This window comes from Hoplias malabaricus, chromosome 1, assembly GCF_029633855.1.
Source record: "Hoplias malabaricus isolate fHopMal1 chromosome 1, fHopMal1.hap1, whole genome shotgun sequence".
Taxonomy (NCBI): Eukaryota; Metazoa; Chordata; class Actinopteri; order Characiformes; family Erythrinidae; genus Hoplias; species Hoplias malabaricus.
Window position 1 is genome coordinate 28,902,701 of NC_089800.1, and position 23,876 is coordinate 28,926,576.

A 23,876-nucleotide genomic window follows, 5' to 3' on the forward strand; every position below is an offset into this window, starting at 1 on the left:
GGTCAGTGTGGAGGTCTTCTCTAAGTCTGAGGACTGGGGCGAGTCGCTGCAGCGGGTTGTTTGGATTTAGTTTGTTGATGATGAAAGCTTTTCTTTCTCTCTTTTCTCTCAGCATTTCTCTCCCAGCTTATTTCTCCCTCTCTTTATACATCTCCTCGTATCACTCTCTCCCTTCTCCGTCTTTCTTTTTCCTTCTCGCACATTTCTCATCTTTTCACTCAGAGAAGTAAAGTTTTGTATTGAACAGTTGTAAGTGTAACAGCGCACAGAGAGTGAGAGTCACAATGAGTCTGTGTGTGTGTGTGTGTGTGTGTGTGTGTGTCAGAGAGAGAGGGAAAGAGATAAATGATTTTGTACTGAGGTGGAGATGTGACAAATATTTGAAGATCGGAAGTTTTGTCATTTCTCTCTCTCTCTCTCTCTCTCTCTCTCTCTCTCTCTCTCTCTCTCTCTCTCTCTCTCTCTCTGTGTGTGTTTCTGCTGAATGTGAGGGTGTAACAATCAGTTCCACTAGACTAGGTGACCCACTCCATCTGCACCATGGCCTACACACACACACACACACACAAACTGGTGGGTAACAGAGTGAGCAGTTTCAGTCTGTCAGAGTTTATAATGGCAGAGGTCCAAACAGAACATCAAGAGATCATTGCTCACACACACACACACTGCATGGCCCTGCCCATCAAAAATATGGGCACTATTGGTTGCTGTGATTCCTGTTAAAAGAATATTCCTTTCGCTTTCACTTATAACACATTTATGTAAAAATATATATATATATTCATATCTCCTTTCTCTTTGACTCTTTTCCAACCATGGTTCATCCCTTAAGCCCGGCTCAGACCAAAGGGTTTTAATATCCTCGCCGAAGTTGAAAATGCACCATCTGCCCTGACTGAAACGGCATACACTCTCAGATTAAGCACACGGCCAGTGGGTCCGCTCCGAAACCTCTCTGGACTTTCTCACAGACCCTAACAGACATGGCGGATGACAGTGAGGCCATAGCTATGCTGCTGGTGTGTGCTTTCCCAGTCCTATGCCAACTCCTTGCTTTGTCGCTTCTGTTGTGGTTTGTTCTACGCCACACGCTGTTCAGACCTTACTGTTTTGACCAGAACTCAAAAAGTTCACCCTCTTTCTCTCTCTCTCTCTCTCTCTCTCTCTCTCTCTCTCTGTATTACTCTTATCGCTGGATTTAGCCGCTGTGCTTACAGCTTCTTCTGCACACACACAAACAGGGCCCATTCAGCTTGGTTTCTCTCTGGGTGGTGGTCTTCAAGAGATAACATCAGGATCACAGTTCAAACCAGAGAAACAGTACCGTGAAACCCCAGCTCAGCTCTCATTGGTCTACGTTCTGCCAGGCCGGACGCTACAGTCACATTTCACACACTGATACAAGAAAGGTGATAGGCTCTCTCTCTCTCTCTCTCTCTCTCTCTCTCTCTCTCTCTCTCTCTCTCTCTCTCATTCTTTTTCTTTCTCTTCCTCTCTCTCCACAGTCATCTTGTCCACAATTCTCATCAATCTCTTTGCTGTGTAGACTCCACCCACTCTTCATTCACTCAGCTTTTCTCTCCCTCCCTCCCTCTCTCTCTCTCTCTCTCTCTCTCTCTCTCTCTCTCTCTCTCTCTCTCTCCTATTACCATTGTTTCTTGTATCAGTCTGTGTTCACATTTTGATATCTTTCCCATTCAGCCGTGTAGCCATTTCTCTCTCTCTGTTTCTATTTATTTCTCTTTTACTCACTTTCCTCCCTCACCATTCCTCCCTCTATTCCTTTTACCCTCACCATTGAGTTATTAATCCCACCAGTGATTCCCTCCTTAAGGAAGAGTTATCGGGTGCTCTCAGGGTTCATTGGTTAAAGTCTGGTCATACCCTTGTAATCACCCAATGCAAATGTCCATGTGAGCTGAGCCCTATTGGCTGATCCGCTAGCATTTCCAGGTTAGATACAGCATGAATAAGAGAGACTTAACTCCACGCAACCTGCAAACATCCATGCTTGGCACACCCCAGAACATCGTGGATTCGTTAGTGAGCTTCTGCAAGAATGCATTTGAGCTGCCACGCATTGGGTCAATTTCTGGAGGAAGAGGTTTATGGCAGGTCTGTATCAGAGTCCAACCTCGTCATTAAAAGCGCTGCACAGTCCAAGTTGTGTTGGAAGAAACATGTGAGGCTCAATTCAGCTTCTTTTTCACCAGATTCTTATTTGAATAATGCTGCTGCTACTGGTCCACCTTAAATGCATCAGTTACATTCTGTTGCCTCTGGTCCACCTTAAATGGTGAATCAGTTACATTCTATTGCCTTTTGTCCACCTTCAATGGTGCTGCATTTATATTCCAGTACAGCTGCTCAAACAATGCAGCAGTTATTTTCTGATGCTTCAGCTCCACCTTAAATGGAACAACAGTCAAATTCTAGTGTCTTCAGTTAAATGTAAATGGTTTGGGACTTCATCCTGATTCATTCAGTCCACCATTAATATTGCCATAGATACAGACATTGAAGATGATGAAATGTAACAGCAGATGTAACAGCATTTAAGGTGGAATGGAATACTCGAATAAAGAGCTGGTGAGTAATAACACAACTTTAGCATGGTCTTGTTTCAACCATGCAGTGAGAGTATTATGGTTTGGCTCTGTGATTAGGTTTGTGCTTCTTTTGTGGTAGAACTACTTCTTGTGGTGGAAGGAAATGGCAGTGTTAAAGCTTTAAAAACATTTTTGTGGAGTTTTGCTTTAAAGGTTTGTTTTATTTTGTTAGCTGCAAGATTTGAGTGTGATTTACCGTAAATAATGTTGTTCTACTCCTTAGATTTAGTGTGTCCTTTGACATAATACATCTCTCTCTCTCTCTCTCTCTCTCTCTCTCTCTCTCTCTCTCTCTCTCTCTCTCTCTCTATTTCTCTGTCTTAGATCTGTGACAAGGAGTGGCACTACTATGTCATCAATGTGGAGTTTCCGGTTGTCACTTTGTATGTGGATGGAGTGACCTATGAGCCCTACCTGGTGACAGATGACTGGCCCATCCACTCGTCACATATCGACGTCCAGTTGACTGTTGGAGCCTGTTGGCAAGGTCAGAGTGACGTAGAGAGCCACACTCCTTATGTATTCTTCAAATAAAAAAAAAAAGTAATTTTTTAACAAAATGTAACCAAATGCACAAATTAGTGCACTTTAAGGCACTATAAGGTGAATACACACCTTAGGTGACCTCCATGTCCCAAAAGAAACTGAAAGTTCAAAAGGCAGGCCACTTTTCTAACCCTTAGACCATAGTTGTGCTGAAAATGGTCCTAGAAAATGCTCACTATTCTTTAAACAGCTAACTGTGTTATCCATATTTAGACATATATCATATTATCATGAGAATGAGGTATTATAGAGTGTCATGGCTAAACTATTATTATAAAATTTATGTCACCTGCCAGATATATCAACTTTTGACAAATTAGGCCTATTAGAATAAGTCTTTATAAATATTTAAAGTAGGTTTGCTAGGAATAAATCACTTGTTCAGTGCATGTGCACATTAATGTGGGGATCTAGAACCCTGCCCCCTCGCCTGAGTCTGTCCAGTCACAGCTCTGGACCTGCTTTTACATGAGAGCACAAAGGCGAGGTCACAAACAGTCACAATGAGCGCGAAGAAAGAAGAGCACTGAGTAAAACGGAGAAAACTTGACCAGAGAAGAAAGAAAACCTGAGCGAAAACGGCTAAAACCAAGACCTTCTGTGCCTCGCTTCTTACTGCTGTGCACTCGAGTCGTGGACGTATGGATGAATTGATGAATGGATGAATGTGCAAGGGGAGATATTGTACAGTCACATTTTAGCCACTTAGCTTTCTGTTAGAACTCTGAATTAATGTTTTTATTTATTTATTTATTTACTTATTTAATCTTTGTCCAGCTGTAATAGCCATGCTTTTGAAATGTGAATTATAGAGTGGTGGAGAGGTGGCTGAAGTAAAAGATTACAGCTCTTAATAGAGAAACGGGTTCAGAGACCAGCGCACCTTTCTAAAGAACAACTAAGCCTCTTTAAATAGCTTTTCATAAAGCATACACAGACACACACACACACATACACCAACCCGGCTCTCACTGCTGCAAAAGACAAAGAGATTGAGAGAGAGAAAGAGACAGAGAGCGAGAGAGAGAGAGAGAGATGGATGGAGGGGGGTTACATAGTTCAGAAAGAATATGATATAACACCGATGAATAGAGAGTGATTGAGAGAAGGCCAATAAATGGATAAAGAAGGGATGTGTGGGGAAAGGTGATACAAAGCTATCGGAAGAACAAAGAGTGAGGGATAATTTCACTGATGAGACAGATGTGGTGAAATTAGATAAGTCAAAAGTCTTTACTCTATTACAACACTATGACCATGTAATTACACAATAACATAGTTACAAAGCTTATTACATATGATGGAGTACCCCAAGACCACCATCATCATGAAAGTGAAATGCATTATTTTAAGCTTGATGCCTGTAACCACAGATAATCTTAGAGCCATATATAGGTGTTTTTAAAAACCTGTAAGTAGAATGTGCCATTTAAGGTGGAACTGTCACTGGTGGTCTCTCCTCAGAAAAAATCTGGAACTGGGGTTCTAGAAATTAACTCCTTTGTTGAGGTAAACTTCAACCCTGAGGAAGTGTGAGGACGTTAAATATCTGAAGAGACCGCCATCAGTAGTTCGTATCCCACTACAGGTGAGGTGCTAGTTGTCTCTCGAGATCACAAGTTCAGGTTCAGCAAGGTGTGAGGCACTCCCTCGCTTAAGGGCAAGGCCTCCCTGATTTATTGGTTGGAGTGCCCCTCGCCAGAGTAGTCCTATAAAAATATCTATCAAGTTTCTATGTTTTTATGTGTATGAATGCAGAATCTGTGGTAGGACAAGCAGACCAGTGGTCTGCCATGACAGCAACACACAGTTCAATTATGAGTGTATATTACATGTTCTTTTACAGTGAGCTATTTTTATCACGTTTCTTGTTTAGGTTTTCCGTCAAACTGTGTCCTGAGCTTCTGTCTCATTTCATTAAAGCATTTTCTTCTGGATGCATATCTAATAGCTGCTGTATCCTGATGAATGATGACGTGTGGAGTAATGAATGGAGAGTGGATTCTGAGAGCAGTGGATTTCAAAGTGTGGTTTGCGAGCCACTGCAGGGTCGTGGTGTTGGGCCGAGTGGTAGGAAGAAGCTGCATTAGGACACATTTTTCTAGCTCTTTCTTGAGAGCAGAGCTAAATGAAGGGCATTTTAGATCAAACATGTGAAGCACTTAGTCTCTGCACCAGTACCAGGACTGCACTCCTGTGTTATCAGTGTGGGCTTTTATACCAGCCGGAAAGTGCAGTAAATGAAGAGGGAAAGGATGTGCACTTCCTAAAGCTTTTTCTGCTTGCCATGAGCTGCATGCCACTGGAAATGCACATTCCTTATAAACGTATATAGTCTTATTGCAAAAGTGTTGCCCAGATATTTAATCTTTACCCAATAATCAGCTACACTTTTCAGAACATTGCTCTTCATTCTCCATTTCTGTTACTTCAACTGTATATTAAATAATATTATTATTATTATTATTATTATTATTATTATTATTACTACTGATATTATTATATATCATTATCTTATTTTTGTTGGCTTAATTTTATATCTAAATTTCTCTTAAGCACTTTGTCTTTAATATATTGTTTTTGTTTAATTTGTATATTGTAAAGCACCCTGTTGTGCTGGAAATGTGCTTTAGGAAATAATTTTCATTAATAATTATTTATCTAATTTCCACATTTAATTTTAATCTATGCAATATTGGATAATGATAATATTTTTGAAAATAGACACACACACACACACACACACACACTTCTCAGAAAACTCAAAAACACACGTTGGAAGGTGGATTGGTGACTCAAAAGTGTCCATAGCTGAGTGGATGTGTGTGTGTGTGTGTGTGTGTGTGTGTGTGTGTGTGTGTGTGTGTGTGTGAGTGTGTGTGTCTGTCTGGCTTTGTGTAGGACTGGTGCCCCCTTCAGGGTGTGTTACTGCCTTGCGCCCAATGATTCCGGAGCGTCTCCAGGCCCACCGTGACCCTGAACTGGATAAGCGGTTACTGATAACGGAGAGATGAATGGATTTTCAGAGTTATTATAAGTTATTTAGTAGCAGCTATTAAACTAATGAACAAATTGTGTGATTCCTTCTGAAATTTTAAGACCTTTAAGGCCATATTCCCAGATTTTAGAGGAGTAAACTTTAATGAGTGTGTCTTTCTGAATGTGTGTTTACAGGAGGCGAAGTGTCTAAGGCCAGGTTTACACAGCATTTCCGAGGCAGTTTGTCTGGCCTCACTCTGAGGCCAGGGAAGATTGAGAGTCAAAAGGTCATCTCCTGTCTCCAGGCCTGCAAAGAAGGACTGGACATCACCTCAATGGAGAGCATGGATAAGGGTATAAAGGTATTTTACAGTGCATATAGAAACATGCCATTCATATTTTAAGTGTATGTTATATGCATTTATAACAAGAAGTCCTTTATGTACTATGGGGTGGGCCATTTATATGGATACACCTTAAAATGGGAATGGTTGGTGATATGACCTTCCTGTTTGTGGCACATTAGTATATGGGGGGGGTTCAAGATGGGTGGTGGCCATTTTGAAGTCGGCCATTTTGGATCCAACTTTAGTTTTTTCAATGGGAAGAGGGTAATGTGACACATCAAACTTATTGGAATAAGTTTAAAACCAGCCACACCATTGTTTTTCTTGTAAAATTCCTAATAAGTTTGATGTGTCACATGACCATATAAACAGGTCATGTGTCCATATAAACAGCCCGCCCTGTATATTGTTTCAAGGATTGCACCTTGTACCGCTCACGTACGGAGCCCATCAGCCCACACACTATGAAACAATACCACACCGTCAGTTTATTGTGAGCAAAGCCTCATGGGATGAAACAAACTGTTCTGATTTTGTGCTGCATCTTACGCAGAGTGGAGAGACTTCTTAATTGCCCCGCCCCCTCGTCGTAGTCTCTCCAATCATAACGCTGTGCCTGGGTGTATGTGAGAGGACGAAGAAAAAAGTTAAACGCAGCAAAACAGACACAACCAGCGCAGAGAAATAAGAAAAGAAGAAATAAGAAGAAAGAGCGAAAACAGTTCACATTGTGTGACCAGCGAGCGGCTCATTATCATTTAAAGGAACAGGCACTGAAACGCTGCTGTGGGGTTTGATCTTTGTGGTGTTTTGACGTTTCTTTAAGGCCGCTTAAGACTTCTGGACTGGAGTAGAATGTGTCTCCTTTAAGGCAGAACGTTGGTTTCGGTAGAGGGATTGTGTTTCTTTCATCCCTGGAGCTAGACTTACTCTTATTCAAATGACTGTAATCCCCCTGCTTGATTATGGAGTCACAGTTTCTAGATCCAAAATTATACTTCCAACTCTACCAACACCCCCTTTAAAACACATCACTGTTTTCTGTACTCAGTGAGTCAATGTCAGTCTTTGGACATTCACTGTGAGACTCATTGGCTCCCAACACAATATTAGGTCACACACTTCTTTATTTGTGTCTTGTTTATTGGTATTTATTGTCCTCACCCTCATCTCCACTCTTCCATCAATAACTTGTTGATGATCGCCAGCCCACCATCGTAAATAAGGTTTTTGTTCTGCGTGTCTGCCTGATTAAATTAAAGGTTAAATATAAAACCTCCTGCTCTTGAGATATGTTATTAGTGCATTCATCTACTTCAGGCTGCTCTCGTTGTTTATACAGTTGCTTATAACTTTCTGAACTATATATATTTATATACATATACATATCAGTAATCTGTGTGCATAAGCACATCCAGAGATAAAAGCAACTGTGTGGAGAACTGGAGAATAAAGCGAGACAGAGACAGAGGGAGTGTCTCCAGGCACCGTTTTCCATTTTCTTTTGGTGGCTTTTGTTCTTTTATATTCAGAGTCTCGAGGAAAGATTTAGGGATTGGATGAGAACAGACATCAGAAAAAAGGAGAGAGAGGGAGAGTGAGAGAGGGAGAGGGAGAACGAGAGCGAGAGAGAGAGAGAGAGAGAGAGAGAGAGGGAGAGCAAGAGAGAGAGAGAGAGGAGCTGGAGGCTTCATATGTCTGTTTCCTCTGTGTATCAATTCATCTTTTTTCTTTCTTTCTTTCTTTCTCCTCTGTTCAGTCATTTTTTTCTTGTTCCCTCTTTTGTGTACCGCTACACAGCTGCAAAGCATTTCAGTCCCAGACACTCTCTCTCTCTCTCTCTCTCTCTCTCTCTCTCTCTCTCTCTCTCTCTCTCTCTCTCTCTCTCACTCACACACACACACACACACACACACACACACACAAGGATCCCTTTACAGCTAAAGAAAATGTTGGCAAGAACATGGTCAAATTTTTCCATTAGTAGATAATGTCTCTGTCCAATTAAAAACATGTATCTCCCAAAATAGTAACTTTAGTAGGTGAAGGAAAAGAGACATTCTTAAATTTCAGTGGAAGTCAATGTAAAAAGATTTTATTCCAAGTAATTTGGAAACATTTCTATTGGTTGATTCATCATTAAATTTTCACACAGAGTGAAGGACTGCTGCTGTGATCAAATGCTGTAGTAAACTAACAAGCCACAAAAAGGAGAAATACATGTTTTTAATTGGGCAGTGATGATAGCTTAGATGCCTTCAAACATTTTTCCTGAAACTAGCAAAACTACCTGATTCTATTTTTATTTTTTTTCTCTTTGAAATTATGTATAAACTATTACCTAATTCATTGTTATTTGGAGCATAAATATTTTATGGTCATTTATAATCCAAAATTGGATTATAGATCCAAAATTGTGGTAAAATTGTCCAGTCAGTGTTAGGGTCCCAAATGTGAATCTTAGTGTTCCAGTTACTAAACTTCCACAAAGCTCAAAGTCCAGAGAAGTCAAGTGAGTGAGATACATTTCCACATATGTTTCAGTCCAGGCTTTCACTGTGCACTGTTCTTTAGAATTGGACGTGATGTTAGATTTCTTTGTTAATCTGCTGAGCAGCTGTGGGACAAACAAACTCCCTGCCTTCTAATGTTCTGTTGTTGGTTCCTAATGTAGTTAATTTGGGTCCAGACTTTGAGCAGACTCTACCTACTGAGTACCACTGCTTTACATTATACCTACTTAATATTTTCATGTGATAATAGCAGGCCTGTCACCATTGCCCCAGTACAAGACTCTTCTAGTCATCTAGTAATGTAAGTATAAAATGATTTTTCCTGTAGTGTTTATGGGTTTGTTCACTGTGCTTTCTCTCAGTTCCACTTTAACCCGGCTCAGTCCGTGCTGGTGATGGAGGGAGAGGATCTGGAGCAAGTGAACACAGCTCTGAGAAAGGTTTCCTACATCAACTCTCGTCAGTTCCCGACACCTGGAGCCCGGCAGATACATATCTCCACCACAGTACAGTACGATCAATAATCAATCATCAATACACATCTCCACCACTGTACAGTACGATCAATAATCAATCATCAATACACATCTCCACCACTGTACAGTATGATCAATAATCAATCATCAATACAGATCTCCACCACTGTACAGTACGATCAATAATCAATCATCAATACAGATCTCCCCCACTGTACAGTACGATCAATAATCAATCATCACTACAGATCTCCCCACTGTACAGTATGATCAATAATCAATCATCACTACAGATCTTCCCCACTGTACAGTACAATCAATAATCAATCATCAATACAGATCTTCCCCACTGTACATTACGATCAATAATCAATCATCAATACAGATCTCCCCCACTGTACAGTACGATCAATAATCAATCATCACTACAGATCTCCCCCACTGTACAGTATGATCAATAATCAATCATCAATACACATCTCTCCCACTATACAGTACGATCAATAATCAATCATTAATGCAGATCTTCCCCACTGTACAGTACGATCAATAATCAATCATCAATACAGATCTTCCCCACTGTACAGTACGATCAATAATCCATCATCAATACAGATCTTCCCCACTGTACAGTACGATCAATAATCCATCATCAATACAGATCTTCCCCACTGTACATTATGATCAATAATCCATCATCAATACACATCTCCACCACTGTACAGTACGATCAATAATCAATCATCAATACAGATCTCCACCACTGTACATTACGATCAATAATCAATCATCAATACACATCTCCTCCACTGTACAGTACGATCAATAATCAATCATCAATACAGATCTTCCCCACTGTACAGTACTATCAGTAATCAATCATCAATACAGATCTTCCCCACTGTACATTACGATCAATAATCAATCATCAATACAGATCTTCCCCACTGTACAGTACGATCAATAATCAATCATCAATACAGATCTTCCCCACTGTACAGTACGATCAATAATCAATCATCAATACAGATCTTCCCCACTGTACAGTACGATCAATAATCAATCATCACTACAGATCTCCCCCACTGTACAGTATGATCAATAATCAATCATCAATACACATCTCTCCCACTATACAGTACGATCAATAATCAATCATTAATGCAGATCTTCCCCACTGTACAGTACGATCAATAATCAATCATCAATACAGATCTTCCCCACTGTACAGTACAATCAATAATCCATCATCAATACAGATCTTCCCCACTGTACAGTACGATCAATAATCCATCATCAATACAGATCTTCCCCACTGTACATTATGATCAATAATCCATCATCAATACACATCTCCACCACTGTACAGTACGATCAATAATCAATCATCAATACAGATCTCCACCACTGTACATTACGATCAATAATCAATAATCAATACACATCTCCTCCACTGTACAGTACGATCAATAATCAATCATCAATACAGATCTTCCCCACTGTACAGTACGATCAGTAATCAATCATCAATACAGATCTTCCCCACTGTACATTACGATCAATAATCAATCATCAATACAGATCTTCCCCACTGTACAGTACGATCAATAATCAATCATCAATACAGATCTTCCCCACTGTACAGTACGATCAATAATCAATCATCAATACAGATCTTCCCCACTGTACAGTACGATCAATAATCAATCATCAATACAGATCTCCACCACTGTACATTACGATCAATAATCAATCATCAATACACATCTCCTCCACTGTACAGTACGATCAATAATCAATCATCAATACAGATCTTCCCCACTGTACAGTACGATCAGTAATCAATCATCAATACAGATCTTCCCCACTGTACATTACGATCAATAATCAATCATCAATACAGATCTTCCCCACTGTACAGTACGATCAATAATCAATCATCAATACAGATCTTCCCCACTGTACAGTACGATCAATAATCAATCATCAATACAGATCTTCCCCACTGTACAGTACGATCAATAATCAATCATCAATACAGATCTTCCCCACTGTACAGTACGATCAATAATCCATCATCAATACAGATCTTCCCCACTGTACAGTATGATCAATAATCAATCATCAATGCAGATCTTCCCCACTGTACAGTACGATCAATAATCAGTCATCAATACAGATCTTCCCCACTGTACAGTACGATCAGTAATCAATCATCAATACAGATCTCCACCACTGTACATTACGATCAATAATCAATACACATCACTGCAGTACAGTATGATCAATAATGTCATTAATGCACATCACGACTGTACATCAATCAGTGATTCAGTGAGTGACTCAGTGAGTAGATAAGTCAAATAGTTATTCAGTGAGTGAGTTTATTAATGAGTGATGCTGTGAATGAATCAGGGAATCAGTCAATAAGTCAATCCGTAATTTGGCGATTGGCTCAGTGAATAAGTCAACTTGAGATTTAGTGAGTGAGTCTATGAATCAGTAAGTCAATCATTGATTCGGTGAGTGATTCAGTAAGTTAAACGGTGAGTGAATCAATCAGTGATTCAGTGAGTCTGGGCAATGTGCGTAGCATCGAAAACACATTAATTCAACAGGTTTTTAGGAAATCAAAATTGCCTTTGGCTTTGCTTCATGGACCCTTTTGTCTCCTTCATCTTAAAGAATGAAGGGTGGGCTACAGACCGCTCCATGACTGAGTGGGAATGAGATGCCACGTTGGCTGATGTGTTCATAAATATTTGCATGTCTGGCCTCAGCTGCTCCGTTTCCTCCTCAGGCAGGAATATTTCAAGAATGAAATTAGACGCTCTGTATTGAATGGTCTGCTTTGGGAATTTTGTGTACCAGCAATCCACTGGATGATATTGCTCCACACAGTCATATTGGCCCCCTCCCGGCCCCCAGAATACCTACTGTGGCCTTTTTCCCTATTACATTATGTCCCCGCTGGCATCTTCTGGGCAAACTGAAGCCAGCCTCATTCACATGAGTGATTTCATGGGGGGATTGATTGTTCTCCAGCTTCATAACTCTCAGAAAGATATCTGAGTAAATGCTTTGTAATAAAAAGCAACAAGGTTGAGTGTCATATCCTACTGTGAACCCAGCCTTTTTCAGAACCATCCCTGTATTAGACAAAACCTTTTAAAAAACCCTCAAACTGCTTTAGCAAAGGGCAGACGGTGGTCCTTTACGGACCCCCAAGTAAGGCAATTATTTTATACACATCTGCTTCTCCATGGGGGCAGCCATTTCATCAGTCTTTCATAAACCCAGCCCCAAAACCTGCTAAATGTCTGAAGATAAAAACAAATAGAAAAAATCATTACAATTCTAAATCACATCAGAGAATGAGTAAATAACAGGTGGTGTCTCTGTCTCACAGCGCCAGGGTCCTGAGGTTGTAGCCTTTTGTAGCTACCACAGAGCTCAAGGTAGTGCATTCAGCTTCTTTCGTGACACTCACCTTAAAGCAGTGGCTTCCATATTTTTTCTCCAGTGCCCCACTTTTGTAGATGAGAATATTTTCAAGCCCCACAACCCTGAGACTCCTGTACATGTATTTTGCTTCCTAACTCCACAGGATCTATTACAAATAGTGATGTCTCAAACAAGTATTTTTTTTGTCCCAGAGTTTTTTAATATTGTCGTGATCCAATATTTTCCAAGATAATAGTACATTATAGATACATTATACTGATATTAAAATCTGTCCAGTGTTTCTGCTTGACAACTAAAAATTGCCTGCATCCAAGAAGCTGCTTAAAGTTTTATTTATTTATTTAACAAAATAGCAAAATAAACAAAAGGTGTATTTATAAACAGCCTGTATAAATTCCACTTAGTGTAGCATACAAGTAATAAAAATAGAATATGCAAAATGAGTAAAATAATCCAAAAATCACATTGTAGAGTCACCACACATTCAGAATTTTATGAAAACTCTGCAGAGGGCTTTAAACTTAAAATGATAGATACAGGAAGTGTACAATGACAGTGTTTACATAGCACACCCTACATTTTAAAATAATTTTAATTATATTGTTTATATGGGCCTGAACTGGATAAGTGGTTACAGATAATGAATGAATGAATGAATGAATGAATGAATGTTTACATGGGCAGCGCGGTGTTGCAGCAGGTAGTGTCGCAGTCACACAGCTCCAGGGACCTGGAAGTTGTGGGTTCAAATCCCACTGCAGGTGACAGTCTATGAGGAGTTTGGTGTGTTCTCTCCGTGTTCGCGTAGGTTTCCTCCGGGTGTTCCTGTTTCCTCCCACATTCCAAAAACACATGTTGGAAATTGGAAGGCCTTGCGCCCCCTACAGGGTGTGTCCCTGCCTTTCACCCAGTGATTCCAGATAGGCTCCGGACCCACCGCGACCCTGAATTGGATAAGCGCTTACAGACACTTAATGAATGAATATTATTTATATATTATTTAACATAAAACTGTGCAGAGGGCGTTTAATTTGAAATGATGGATACAGGAAGTGTAAAATTATTTTTTATTACTTTTGAGCAGAAAAAAGGGGAAGCTTTTATCATGATGTGCTGCTTTTATTTTAGTATATTTTATTAGTTGGCCAATTAATAATACATAATAAAAGTCCTGGACAAAGACCTTGGATGGTTTGACCTCATGTTTTTATAAATACGCTTTGCATTGACAAGCTTGACAAGTTGCTGGGGGGCACAATTCTCCAAAAATAGGCAGTGGTGGGCTCTGGAGTAAAATTTAAATGCCACTAAGTGATGGAGCCCTCACTCTTATTTTATAAAGTGTTATGCACATTAATGTGACTGTTAAATGCAACATTAATTAATGCAACATAAATGCATTACATATGCTATACAGCGCCTCATAAAAATCATGAATACAGGATGTATGAATAAGGAGTTGTAACTGGACAAACTGTGAGTGGATGTGCTGCTCCTCTGGAACGTGTTTACTGCTGATGCCACAGTTAACCAGCAGGGAATTGTCTGAACTTATACTCAGCTGCTCAGAATGATAGACCATATTCTCTAGTGTGGCCTATTTTGCTAGTCATCTGAGACAATAGTCCTCCTTCATGATCCCTCGCATGCATTTGTACTCCTTTCATTCTCTCCCTCTTCCCATCAGCCATTTCCTCTTTCATCCCCTCCTCAATTTCTTGCTGATTTTGAACAAAGATGTCGTCCTTTTATGGGCTGTAATGAAATTGTCCTTCAGCATCTGAGCAGCTCTCCGACTGAGACGCGAATCAGCTGTGATTGCTCCATTACTGTGTTTGTGACTTGGGAAATTGGTATCCACTTCAATTTTAGACAGGCTTCGTTTATATTAGCTGTATATTGGGTTTGGAGCTCAAGTGATTCAGCTTTTGAAATAATGCATGCATTCAAACTTTCTGTGCTAACACATTATTTGAAAGTCTACGTATATAGGGTTTTCATAAGTTCATTACCAGCAGCCACAGGACCACCACAACAAACATACACTGAAGCTAAACAGGTCTGGGCCTGGCATGTATTTGAATGGGAGACTAAATCCCACCCTGCATCCTAATTTCTCACTTAATACTTGTTCTAACTAGTGTTTTTTATGTAGAATGTAATATACAGTGCACATTTACAACCAGTCGATTCTTGAGTATGGAAAAGTTGGATTATTTTCTCAAAATCCAATGGAAAATGGAAAGGAAGGAGCTTCTCACAGCTGGAAGATTTTGGCTCTGTCCCAAATACTTCCATACTCCCTACATAGTAAACTTCACAGGTTGTAAAACTAATACTACTGCACTAACAGTGCAGTAAATGTTAGACAGAGAGACTTGAAACTTATAGCAAATATAAATTATTTTATTTTCCAGCATACAATGCACTATTTTAGTGCAGAAACCATTATTTTATGACCTACACTATGCAATACACAGTGTGGAGGGAGATATGGAGGACAGTGTAGCTTGGTATGAGCTATTTTGTCATAGCAACAGTTAATCGCATCCAGTCAGTAAGAAGCAGAGTACTATGTTAAGATATGTTAATATTGTGTATTAGCCTGCCCAACTCATACTACAAAGCTAGTACACAGCAAATCCCCAAAATATTAGTTGACAACTTGTATTTCACAACAAAAACTAGATGAGACCTAAATAAAAATAATCATTTGAAGATGAGAAATATGATAAAATATTTTTCACTTTTTGTCAATGAATAAAACTACTTAATAATGTGAAAGACTGATAAATGACAAGGCTCGAAACTATTTTTGGGAGTTAGTTTAGTAACTATGTTTACTTACCAGCGTAAAATAGCAATGACTTTAAAGTTATCATCATCAACCGTGCATAACATCATCAAAAGATTCAGAGAATCTGGAACAATTGCTGTGCATAAGGGTCAAGGCCGTAAACCTCTACTGGATGCTCGTGATCTCCGGGCCCTTAAACGTCACTGCACCTCAAACAGGAATGCCACTGTCAAGGAAATAACGGAATGGGCTCAGGAATACTTCCAGAAAGCATTATCAGTGAACACAATCCACCGTGCCATCCGCTGTTGCCAGATGAAACTCTACAGTGCAAAGAGGAAGCCATTTCTAAGCAAGCTCCACAAGCTCAGACATTTGCACTGGGCCAGGGGTCTTTTAAAATGGAGTGTGGCAAAATGGAAGACTGTTCTGTGGTCAGATTAGTCACGATTTGAAGTTCTTTATGGAACACTGGGACGCCATGTCATCCGGACCAGAGAGGACAAGGATAACCCAAGTTGTTATCAACGCTCCATTCAGAAGCCTGCATCACTGATGGTATGGGGTTGCATGAGTGCTTGTGGCATGGGCAGCTTGCATGTCTGGAAAGGCACCATTAATGCAGAGAACTATGTTCAGGTTCTAGAACAACATATGCCCCCATCTAGACGTCATCTCTTTCAGGGAAGCCCCTGCATTTTTCAACAAGATAATGCCAGACCACATTCTGCAGCAATCACAACATCATGGCTACGTAGGAGAAGGATCCAGGTACTGAAATGGCCTTATAAGAATTTTGCTTAGGGCCCCAGTGGAGTCCGGACTGGCTCTGGGAATACCAGCCGATACTGTCTAACACTCACTCTAAATACCACGGTAAAATTATTACAGTGATTAAATTCAAGCCTTTAGAAAAGTACAGAGAAGATCAGCACGTCTGGGTCTGTTCACACTGCTGCCGCATGAGGACTTTTGAAAGTGAACTTTAAGCGCTTGTTAACTGTTGTAAAAGAAACTGTTATCTTTGGGGGGGGGTTTTGTGTCTTTGCTATTTTCTCCCAGTGGCTCAGATTCACACGCTTCCTTTTCTCTTTTTCTTTTCTTTCTTTAATCCTCCTTCTATCCTAAAGCTGTTTTAGCTTCCTACTGATGTGAGAGAGAAGGTGGGGGAGAGGAGGAGGAAGAGAGGGTTAGGGTGGGAAAGAGAAAGAAGGATAGTTAGGGAGAAATCAGGAGACGAAGAGAAGGAGAGACAGAATGAAGTGAAGTTAAAGAGAGAAAATGAGAGAGAGAGAGAGAGAGAGAGAGAGAGAGAGAGAGAGACAGTTTCTCACTGTGTTCTTATTGTTGCGTTGCGCTGCTGAGCCCCGAGGGACTGCAGGAATATTCATGCTCAAATCTGAATATTCATAAATCTTTAGGGACTTTGACCCGCCTCCTGTGGGGTTCGCTGTGAGGCCATGGGTGGAGTCCCTTCAGCAAGAACAGCAGGGAATTATCATGGGACACACACACACACACACACAGAGCATCCTCAGCCCAGGCAAAGACTGATGATGAAGGATTACAGCATCTTGAGTAAGAAAATACATTTGATTTTTTTTATTCTTCATAAAAAAGCCCTGTCTCAGCCTCAGGTCAGGAGCCGTGCCGGCAAGACAGATCATGGAAGCAGGAGATGAGATTTCCTGGTGTTTTACGGCCAGAAACATACCAAAAGACCTGGTTTACTGCAGTATGTGGATAGCAAAACATCAGAAAGCTGAAGTGTTCAGGGCAGTGTATTACACTAAAGCTTCATCAGTGATTCTCTACAGCTTTGAAACCTGCACAGCACAGCCCTGATGAAAGTTTTCTTGCTCTAACAAGCGCTCTCAAAAAAATTTCGATATTTGTGCATAACTCCTAGGATCGCTTACTGCGCCCTTGGTGGAAGTTCCTGACGTTTTATGGCCAAAACACACCAAACGACCTGATTTAAAAAAAAAAAAGAATGCGGCGGTTATATATCCACTGAGCATTTTCCAAGTTGAAATGCAATTTTGTTTGTAAAGGGTTTGTTTAAAATAGTGGCATTGTCACAGATCTAAAAAATTCATTCATTCATTGTCTGTAAGCACTTATCCAGTTCAGGGTCATGGTGGGTCCGTAGCCTACCCAAAATCATTGGGCGCAAAGTGGGAACACACCCTGGAGGGGGTGCCAGTCTTTCACAGGGTGACACACACTCATACATTCACTCACACTCTCTCACCTATGGACACTTTTGAGTCACTAATCCACCTTGAACCCACAGGATGTGTATTTCACACTGTGGCTACAAAACATTGACATGTTGGTCCTATTTGACAGAGGTGTGCAGGTTTTACGAATGTTATCAGTTCAGAGTGAGCTTAATGTAACTTATTCTACTCCGCTCTGTTCACAGTTTGATTTTCTCAGTGCTGTTGCATGTATTTCTATCATGACCTGCCAGAGCGGAACATGTTGATATCACACAGCTTTGATTTTTTTCAAACTCATATTTAGTACACACCACTCAAAGCTGTGCTTACTTCACAGTGCACCCAACAATAAAGACAACAAGGAGCTAAGTGACAGCATGGTGGCACATGGAATGTACTGATCCATTTTACTCTGACCAGCACAGACAGATCAGCTGCTCTGGGGACAGATTTAATTGGCGTTAACATTGCCAGCGCTTCTAAATGTATCACCAGTGAAACATTCAGTCTCTTAAGGTTAAAACCTTTGATCACACTAAAGTAAATAACTCTTTTCCAGAAATGTAAATGTGGTGCAAACATAAACTCAGAGTCGTCTTGTTTCTGTGATCTGTGAGGGACACATAATGAAAGGAAATGTAAGAAGAGGCGTGTGAAGGCTTGTAGTCCACGGAGGAGCACGGAGGGTTAACTCTGAGCATCTTGTGTGGGCTGAGTTTGCAGCACTCTGCAGAGAGACTAGATCAGTTTGGGAAATTCTGCATAAGAGGCCAATTATGCAGCAAATCAGGCCTGTGATGAGCTTGTGGAGGAAAGGCTCTCAACCTGCCTCTGAGCCCAGGCTCTTTACTGCAGCAGACCTGAACAGGTGTACATTCAGCTTCAGTAATCAGGCTCCAAATCTGTGCTAAAAACACAGTGCTGTGAATGTTCAAATTGTAATTTGCACATGGTGTAAATTATACAAATAAAATATATTACAGCCACACAGTCACTTTCAGTTTATTTGCTGTGGACCACAGCTGGGTTGATATTTACAGAGATTTAAGGTCCAAGTAACACAAAACAAAACAAAAAAAAGCCGTAAAACAAAATCGAGTCGCTGTGTTTGAATCGGCCCACCCCAGAGAAAAACAGAAAATGTGAAAACACAAGTGTGAGATGTGAGACTTGTTTGAGATGTGTTCGTTTGTATTCTGAGATGATGGAGATTACCACTAAGTCGGGGGTACTTAGAGCCTTATAGAAGGTACACACCTGAAGCAATGTCTTCTGACCAAATCAGTCTTTATCTTGGCAGCAGAGTTTGATTTAGTCTTAATCTTTGGAAAATCTGTATTAGTTTTAGTCTCATTTTAGTCATTCAGTTCTTGTTAGATTTAATCTAGTTTTAATCAGTGAAAACTAAAAACATTTTAGTTAAAAATTAGTCTATTAAAGGCAAAAGTCCTTATTTTTAAAATGTTTTAATGTTTCAACTTTTATAAACTGTACCTTACAATTTGTTACGTTTAAAACACATTCCAAAATATGGAATGATATGACACACAAACACACAAAGTACGTTTTGCATTTATTTGGCATTATCATTTTAATTGCTAAGTGCTGCAGAAGGATCCAAGGGAAGAATCTCAAAGAGAGAGTAAACTCTACAAATCATTGGACAACAGTTGATACTGGTGACAACAACAAACAAATGGAGCACTTTCCTGTTTTTTTCCCTTGTGATTTTCTGTTTCGAAGTTAGTCTGTCATTTCTGTTTTATTTTTATTCATTGACTAACATTGCAAAACATTTTATCATAATTCTCATCTTTAAATGGTTATTTTATTTAGATTATTTAGTATTTAGTTGTCTAACATTTGTTGTTGAATCATAGTTTTTCTCCTAGTTTGTATAATAAAATTAACACGACTAAATAACTAATAATAAAACCTTGAATCTACTTGTGTTTCACTGCTTAAGCCAGGCCTACTGCTATCTATAAAGGGTCCTTCATATTAGAACAGAGGGGTGCACAGTCTGTTGACTTGACATCTACTTTTTCCTGGGGACAGGTCATCATGATCTACCTTTATATGAATCATCAGAAATCTATTCTGATACCTGCATTACAGCAAAAATGACAGAATAATCTCACTATACTTATTCTAATGATTTGCACTGGCTAGTGTCAGTCAAGTCTGTCAAGTCTTGACAGCAGCTACTCTGAAGCCAATTCTCAAGAGGACTTCCAATGGATCATCAGTGAGGGCGGACTTATATTTGGACATAGGGTTGATGAAAAAAAAAAAAATGCCGTCCAATGTGGCATATTTTCTTATTTTTCGATACTTTCCTTCAGCTAGAATGTTCCAGACTGTCCAGCAGAGGCCTTTGGAGGACAGTGGCTACTTTTCACATCCGTCAGTCATAACCTGGCCACTACCAGTGGCAGTAAAACAGAAGTGAAATCAGATGGTCTGTTTTAGGGGTGGACAGTAGTTCAGTATCAATATATATATATATCTCAGTATAAAATGTTTCAATAACAATTTTATGATTTTTATGCACATTTTCAGTATTTCAGTATTTCAGTATTTCAGTATGTATTATTTACAGCATCTGTTACAGACTGACAGGGCACTGCCAAGAGGTTGCTGATGGTGATTTCATGTTGCCTTTAGTTCTTGGCAGTTTTCTGTGGAATTTTTATTCATTTATATTGATATCGGAATTCTATCATATTGACTGAAATTAAGAAATGTATTAATATTTAATATTTAAATGTTTAAAAGTGCAATAAAGGCACAATGTATCGAAGCTCACGGTGCAGTCGATTGTTTGATTGGGATTGATGCATTGGGCACTCCTGTTTCTTGTTCTTAAGAAGCAGTACGGACATGAAAAGTGCACAAGTATAACCTCACTACAAATTTTGCACTGAGTTTAATATGCACAGATACTACTCCTTGCAGCTCAGTCAGGGACAGATCTGCGCAGCTCTTGCGTCAGCTGTACACTCAGGTGGACCACTCCTTGGGGGAAAATTGCAACAAGGCTTCTGTGAGCAAGGGGTTTCAACTTCGGAGAGAGAGACTCATCGGGAGGTTCCTCGCTGAGTGTACAGCTGACGCAACAGCCGGGTAGATCTGTTCCTGACTGAGCTGTGAGAAGATGTATCAGTGAATGTCGCTCAGGACAAAATGTGTATAGTGGGGATGTACCAGTGCCCTTTTCAAGTCTGTTCTAATTCTTAAGAAACTCTGGCACTTTGCTGCAAGAGGAAGTTAAGGAACATACCAAAGAAAAAATTTCCATTTACAGGAGAAGTAACAGTAAGAGTAGTTTTAATCTTCAGTTTTTATAGGGCATTCATTCATTCATTCATTGTTTGTCACTTATGGTGCCCTTGGTGGAATTTCCTGATGTTTTATGGCCGAAACACAGCAAGCGAACTGATTTAAAAAGACGGGAACACACCCTGGAGGGGGCGCTGGTGCTTCACAGGGCGACACACACTCACACATTCACTCCCACACTCTCACCTATGGACACATTTGAGTCACAAATCCACCTATCAACTTGTGTTTTTGTACCATGGGAGGAAACCGGAGCAAACCCAAGCAGACACAGGGAGAACACACCACACTCCTCACAGACAGTCACCTGGAGCGGGACTCGAATCCACAACCTCTGGGACCCTGGAGCTGTGTGACTCTACCTGCTGTGCCAGTTTTTATAGGGCAAACAAACTTAAAAATATAATGTTCAAATTCAACACAAAACTTAAAATGGTGATCATTACAAGGACTGACTTGGACATCTGAGTAATTGCTCCTTTATTGTATTCATAATCACCTTTGAGAAATGGAGACTCCGCATTTAACCCATGTTTAGATTAAGTCCCCATATGTCAATACAGTCTCATAAGACATAGTACAATCCCTGGCATAATTTATTAGCAAATACTCTTCGTATATGTCCTTGATTATTCAGTAATCATAAAGCAGTCAGTCATATCATTAAGGCAACCTGTTTGATGTTGTGTAGGTCCCCACCTTTCAACAATACAGCTCTGACCCATTGGTTATAGACTCCAAGACCTCTGGAAGGTTCCTCTAGCCTCTTGCTCCAAGTCTTATAAGTTGTGAGGTTGGACCTCCACAGATCAGATTTATTTCTCCAGCAAATCCCAATGAATCAGACACATCTGGGGAATACAGATGTTAATCAACACCCTGAACTATTGTCCCTCAAACTGCTCCTGAGCAGTGTTTGCAGTACAGCAAGGAGCATTGTGAGTGCGGCTGACCTGAAGGGGTGGCCTGCAATAACATTTAGGTGGGTGGTGCATGTCAAAGTAAAATCCATATGAACCCAAGGAGCCAAGGTTTCCCACCACAGCATTACAGCGTCTCTCAGACTTGCCTTCTGCCCTTGGTGCCTCCTGGTAGCATCTCTTCCCCAGGAAAATAACCCAGATCCATAGTTCACTTTTGATGCTCATGTACCCAATGCAGGAGCTTTTGTTATTGGACAGAGGTCAGCATGGGCACACAATGCAATCTATGATGCAAGCTGAGATGCATTGCATGTTATGACACCTTTGTAGTCAGAGCCAGCATTAACTTCATCAGCAGTTGGTGCTACCATAGCTCTTATGTGGGACCAGACAGACTAGTGTTTGCTCTCCATGCACATCATTGCACCCTTTTGTCCTTCCTTGGACCATTTTTGGATGTTTTGCCTGTTGTGTGAGAGTAGGTCTCTAATCTTTTTTTTAATTATTTTTAATTTATCTATAAATTGTACTGACCTTCCACATGAATGACAGCTGTTCCCAATCATTAACCTTCATATAGTGGTCCAGACTGCCAGAATCCTGCTTGTGGAGTCAGTTTTATCAAGAGAGTGAGTTTCAGGTCAGAACAAATCGTGTTTGTCTGGAGAATCAGAAGCAGAGGTGTGATGAGTCACATGGAGTGGGGAACCAAGGGGTATCAATCTCACCTTGAAGCTTCACTGAATTCAGCTCCAACACTGAGGAGATCTGGACCATGTCCAACCTAAGTGATCATTAAGCTGGACACATAGTGGTAGACTAAGTCCATACTGGCACACATTTGTGTGACATTTGCAAAGAAAAAGCCAGTCACATCTGTTCCAAAATTAAGGAGACTGCACAGAGGAGATGGAGTTTTTTAATATTATTAAACATTAATTCAAACATCTGTCCATATATAGAAATGAAACAGTAAAACAGGCCTTTATGAATTACTTAGCTGTGATGTCATTTTATACACATTAATATAAAATCACTGATGACAACGAGGGGTAGTGTAGTTGTTACAGAGCTCCAGGGACCTGGAGGTTGTGGGTTCGAGTCCCACTCCGGGTGACTGTCTGTGTGGAGTGTGGTGTGTTCTCCCAGTGTCTGCGTGGGTTTCCTCCGGGTGCTCCGGCTTCCTCCCACGGTCCAAAATCACATGTTGGTAGGTAGACTGGCAACTCAAATGTGTCCATATTTGTGAGTGAATATTTGAGTGTGTGCTCCTAGTGTCGATTAAATGTTGCATTTTTCAGGGGTTTTGGGAAGTGTAGCCTTTTAAAGGATCTCCCTAATGGTTTTTGCTCACTCTGAGGTCCCATGTTTTAGCCAAAACGGCTTTTTTAAAATAGAAACATCTGTGACATGCTGTGGTCAAAATAGCACAAGGAACAACTACCACAGCAAAGTTCTCCCTTGTCAAACTGACTGGTTTCAGCACTTGCTCCTTTAAATGATAATAAGTCACACACAGCTCACCACAGCCCTGAGCGAGCAGAAGCAAGAAGCAGAAAGGAAACTTCTTTTTTTTTTTTGTACTGTTATTACTTTTATCAAATTTTTCAGTTTGTGTCTGTTTTGCTCTGTTTAACCTCATCTTTGCTCT

The 23,876-nt window shown here is 40.2% G+C and overlaps 1 protein-coding gene across 1 annotated transcript in view; it reads left to right on the forward strand.

Moving 5' to 3' along the window:
• The first annotated feature begins 1,968 nt into the window (after positions 1-1,968).
• LOC136708198 (calsyntenin-2-like) overlaps positions 1,969-23,876 on the forward strand; it is a 31,775-nt gene continuing 9,867 nt past the window's right edge. The window contains exons 1-4 of the mRNA XM_066682600.1: positions 1,969-2,118; positions 2,937-3,099; positions 6,333-6,499; positions 9,360-9,508. Of these exons, the coding sequence (XP_066538697.1) occupies positions 1,969-2,118; positions 2,937-3,099; positions 6,333-6,499; positions 9,360-9,508 (629 nt within the window). The remainder of the gene's footprint in view (positions 2,119-2,936; positions 3,100-6,332; positions 6,500-9,359; positions 9,509-23,876) is intronic.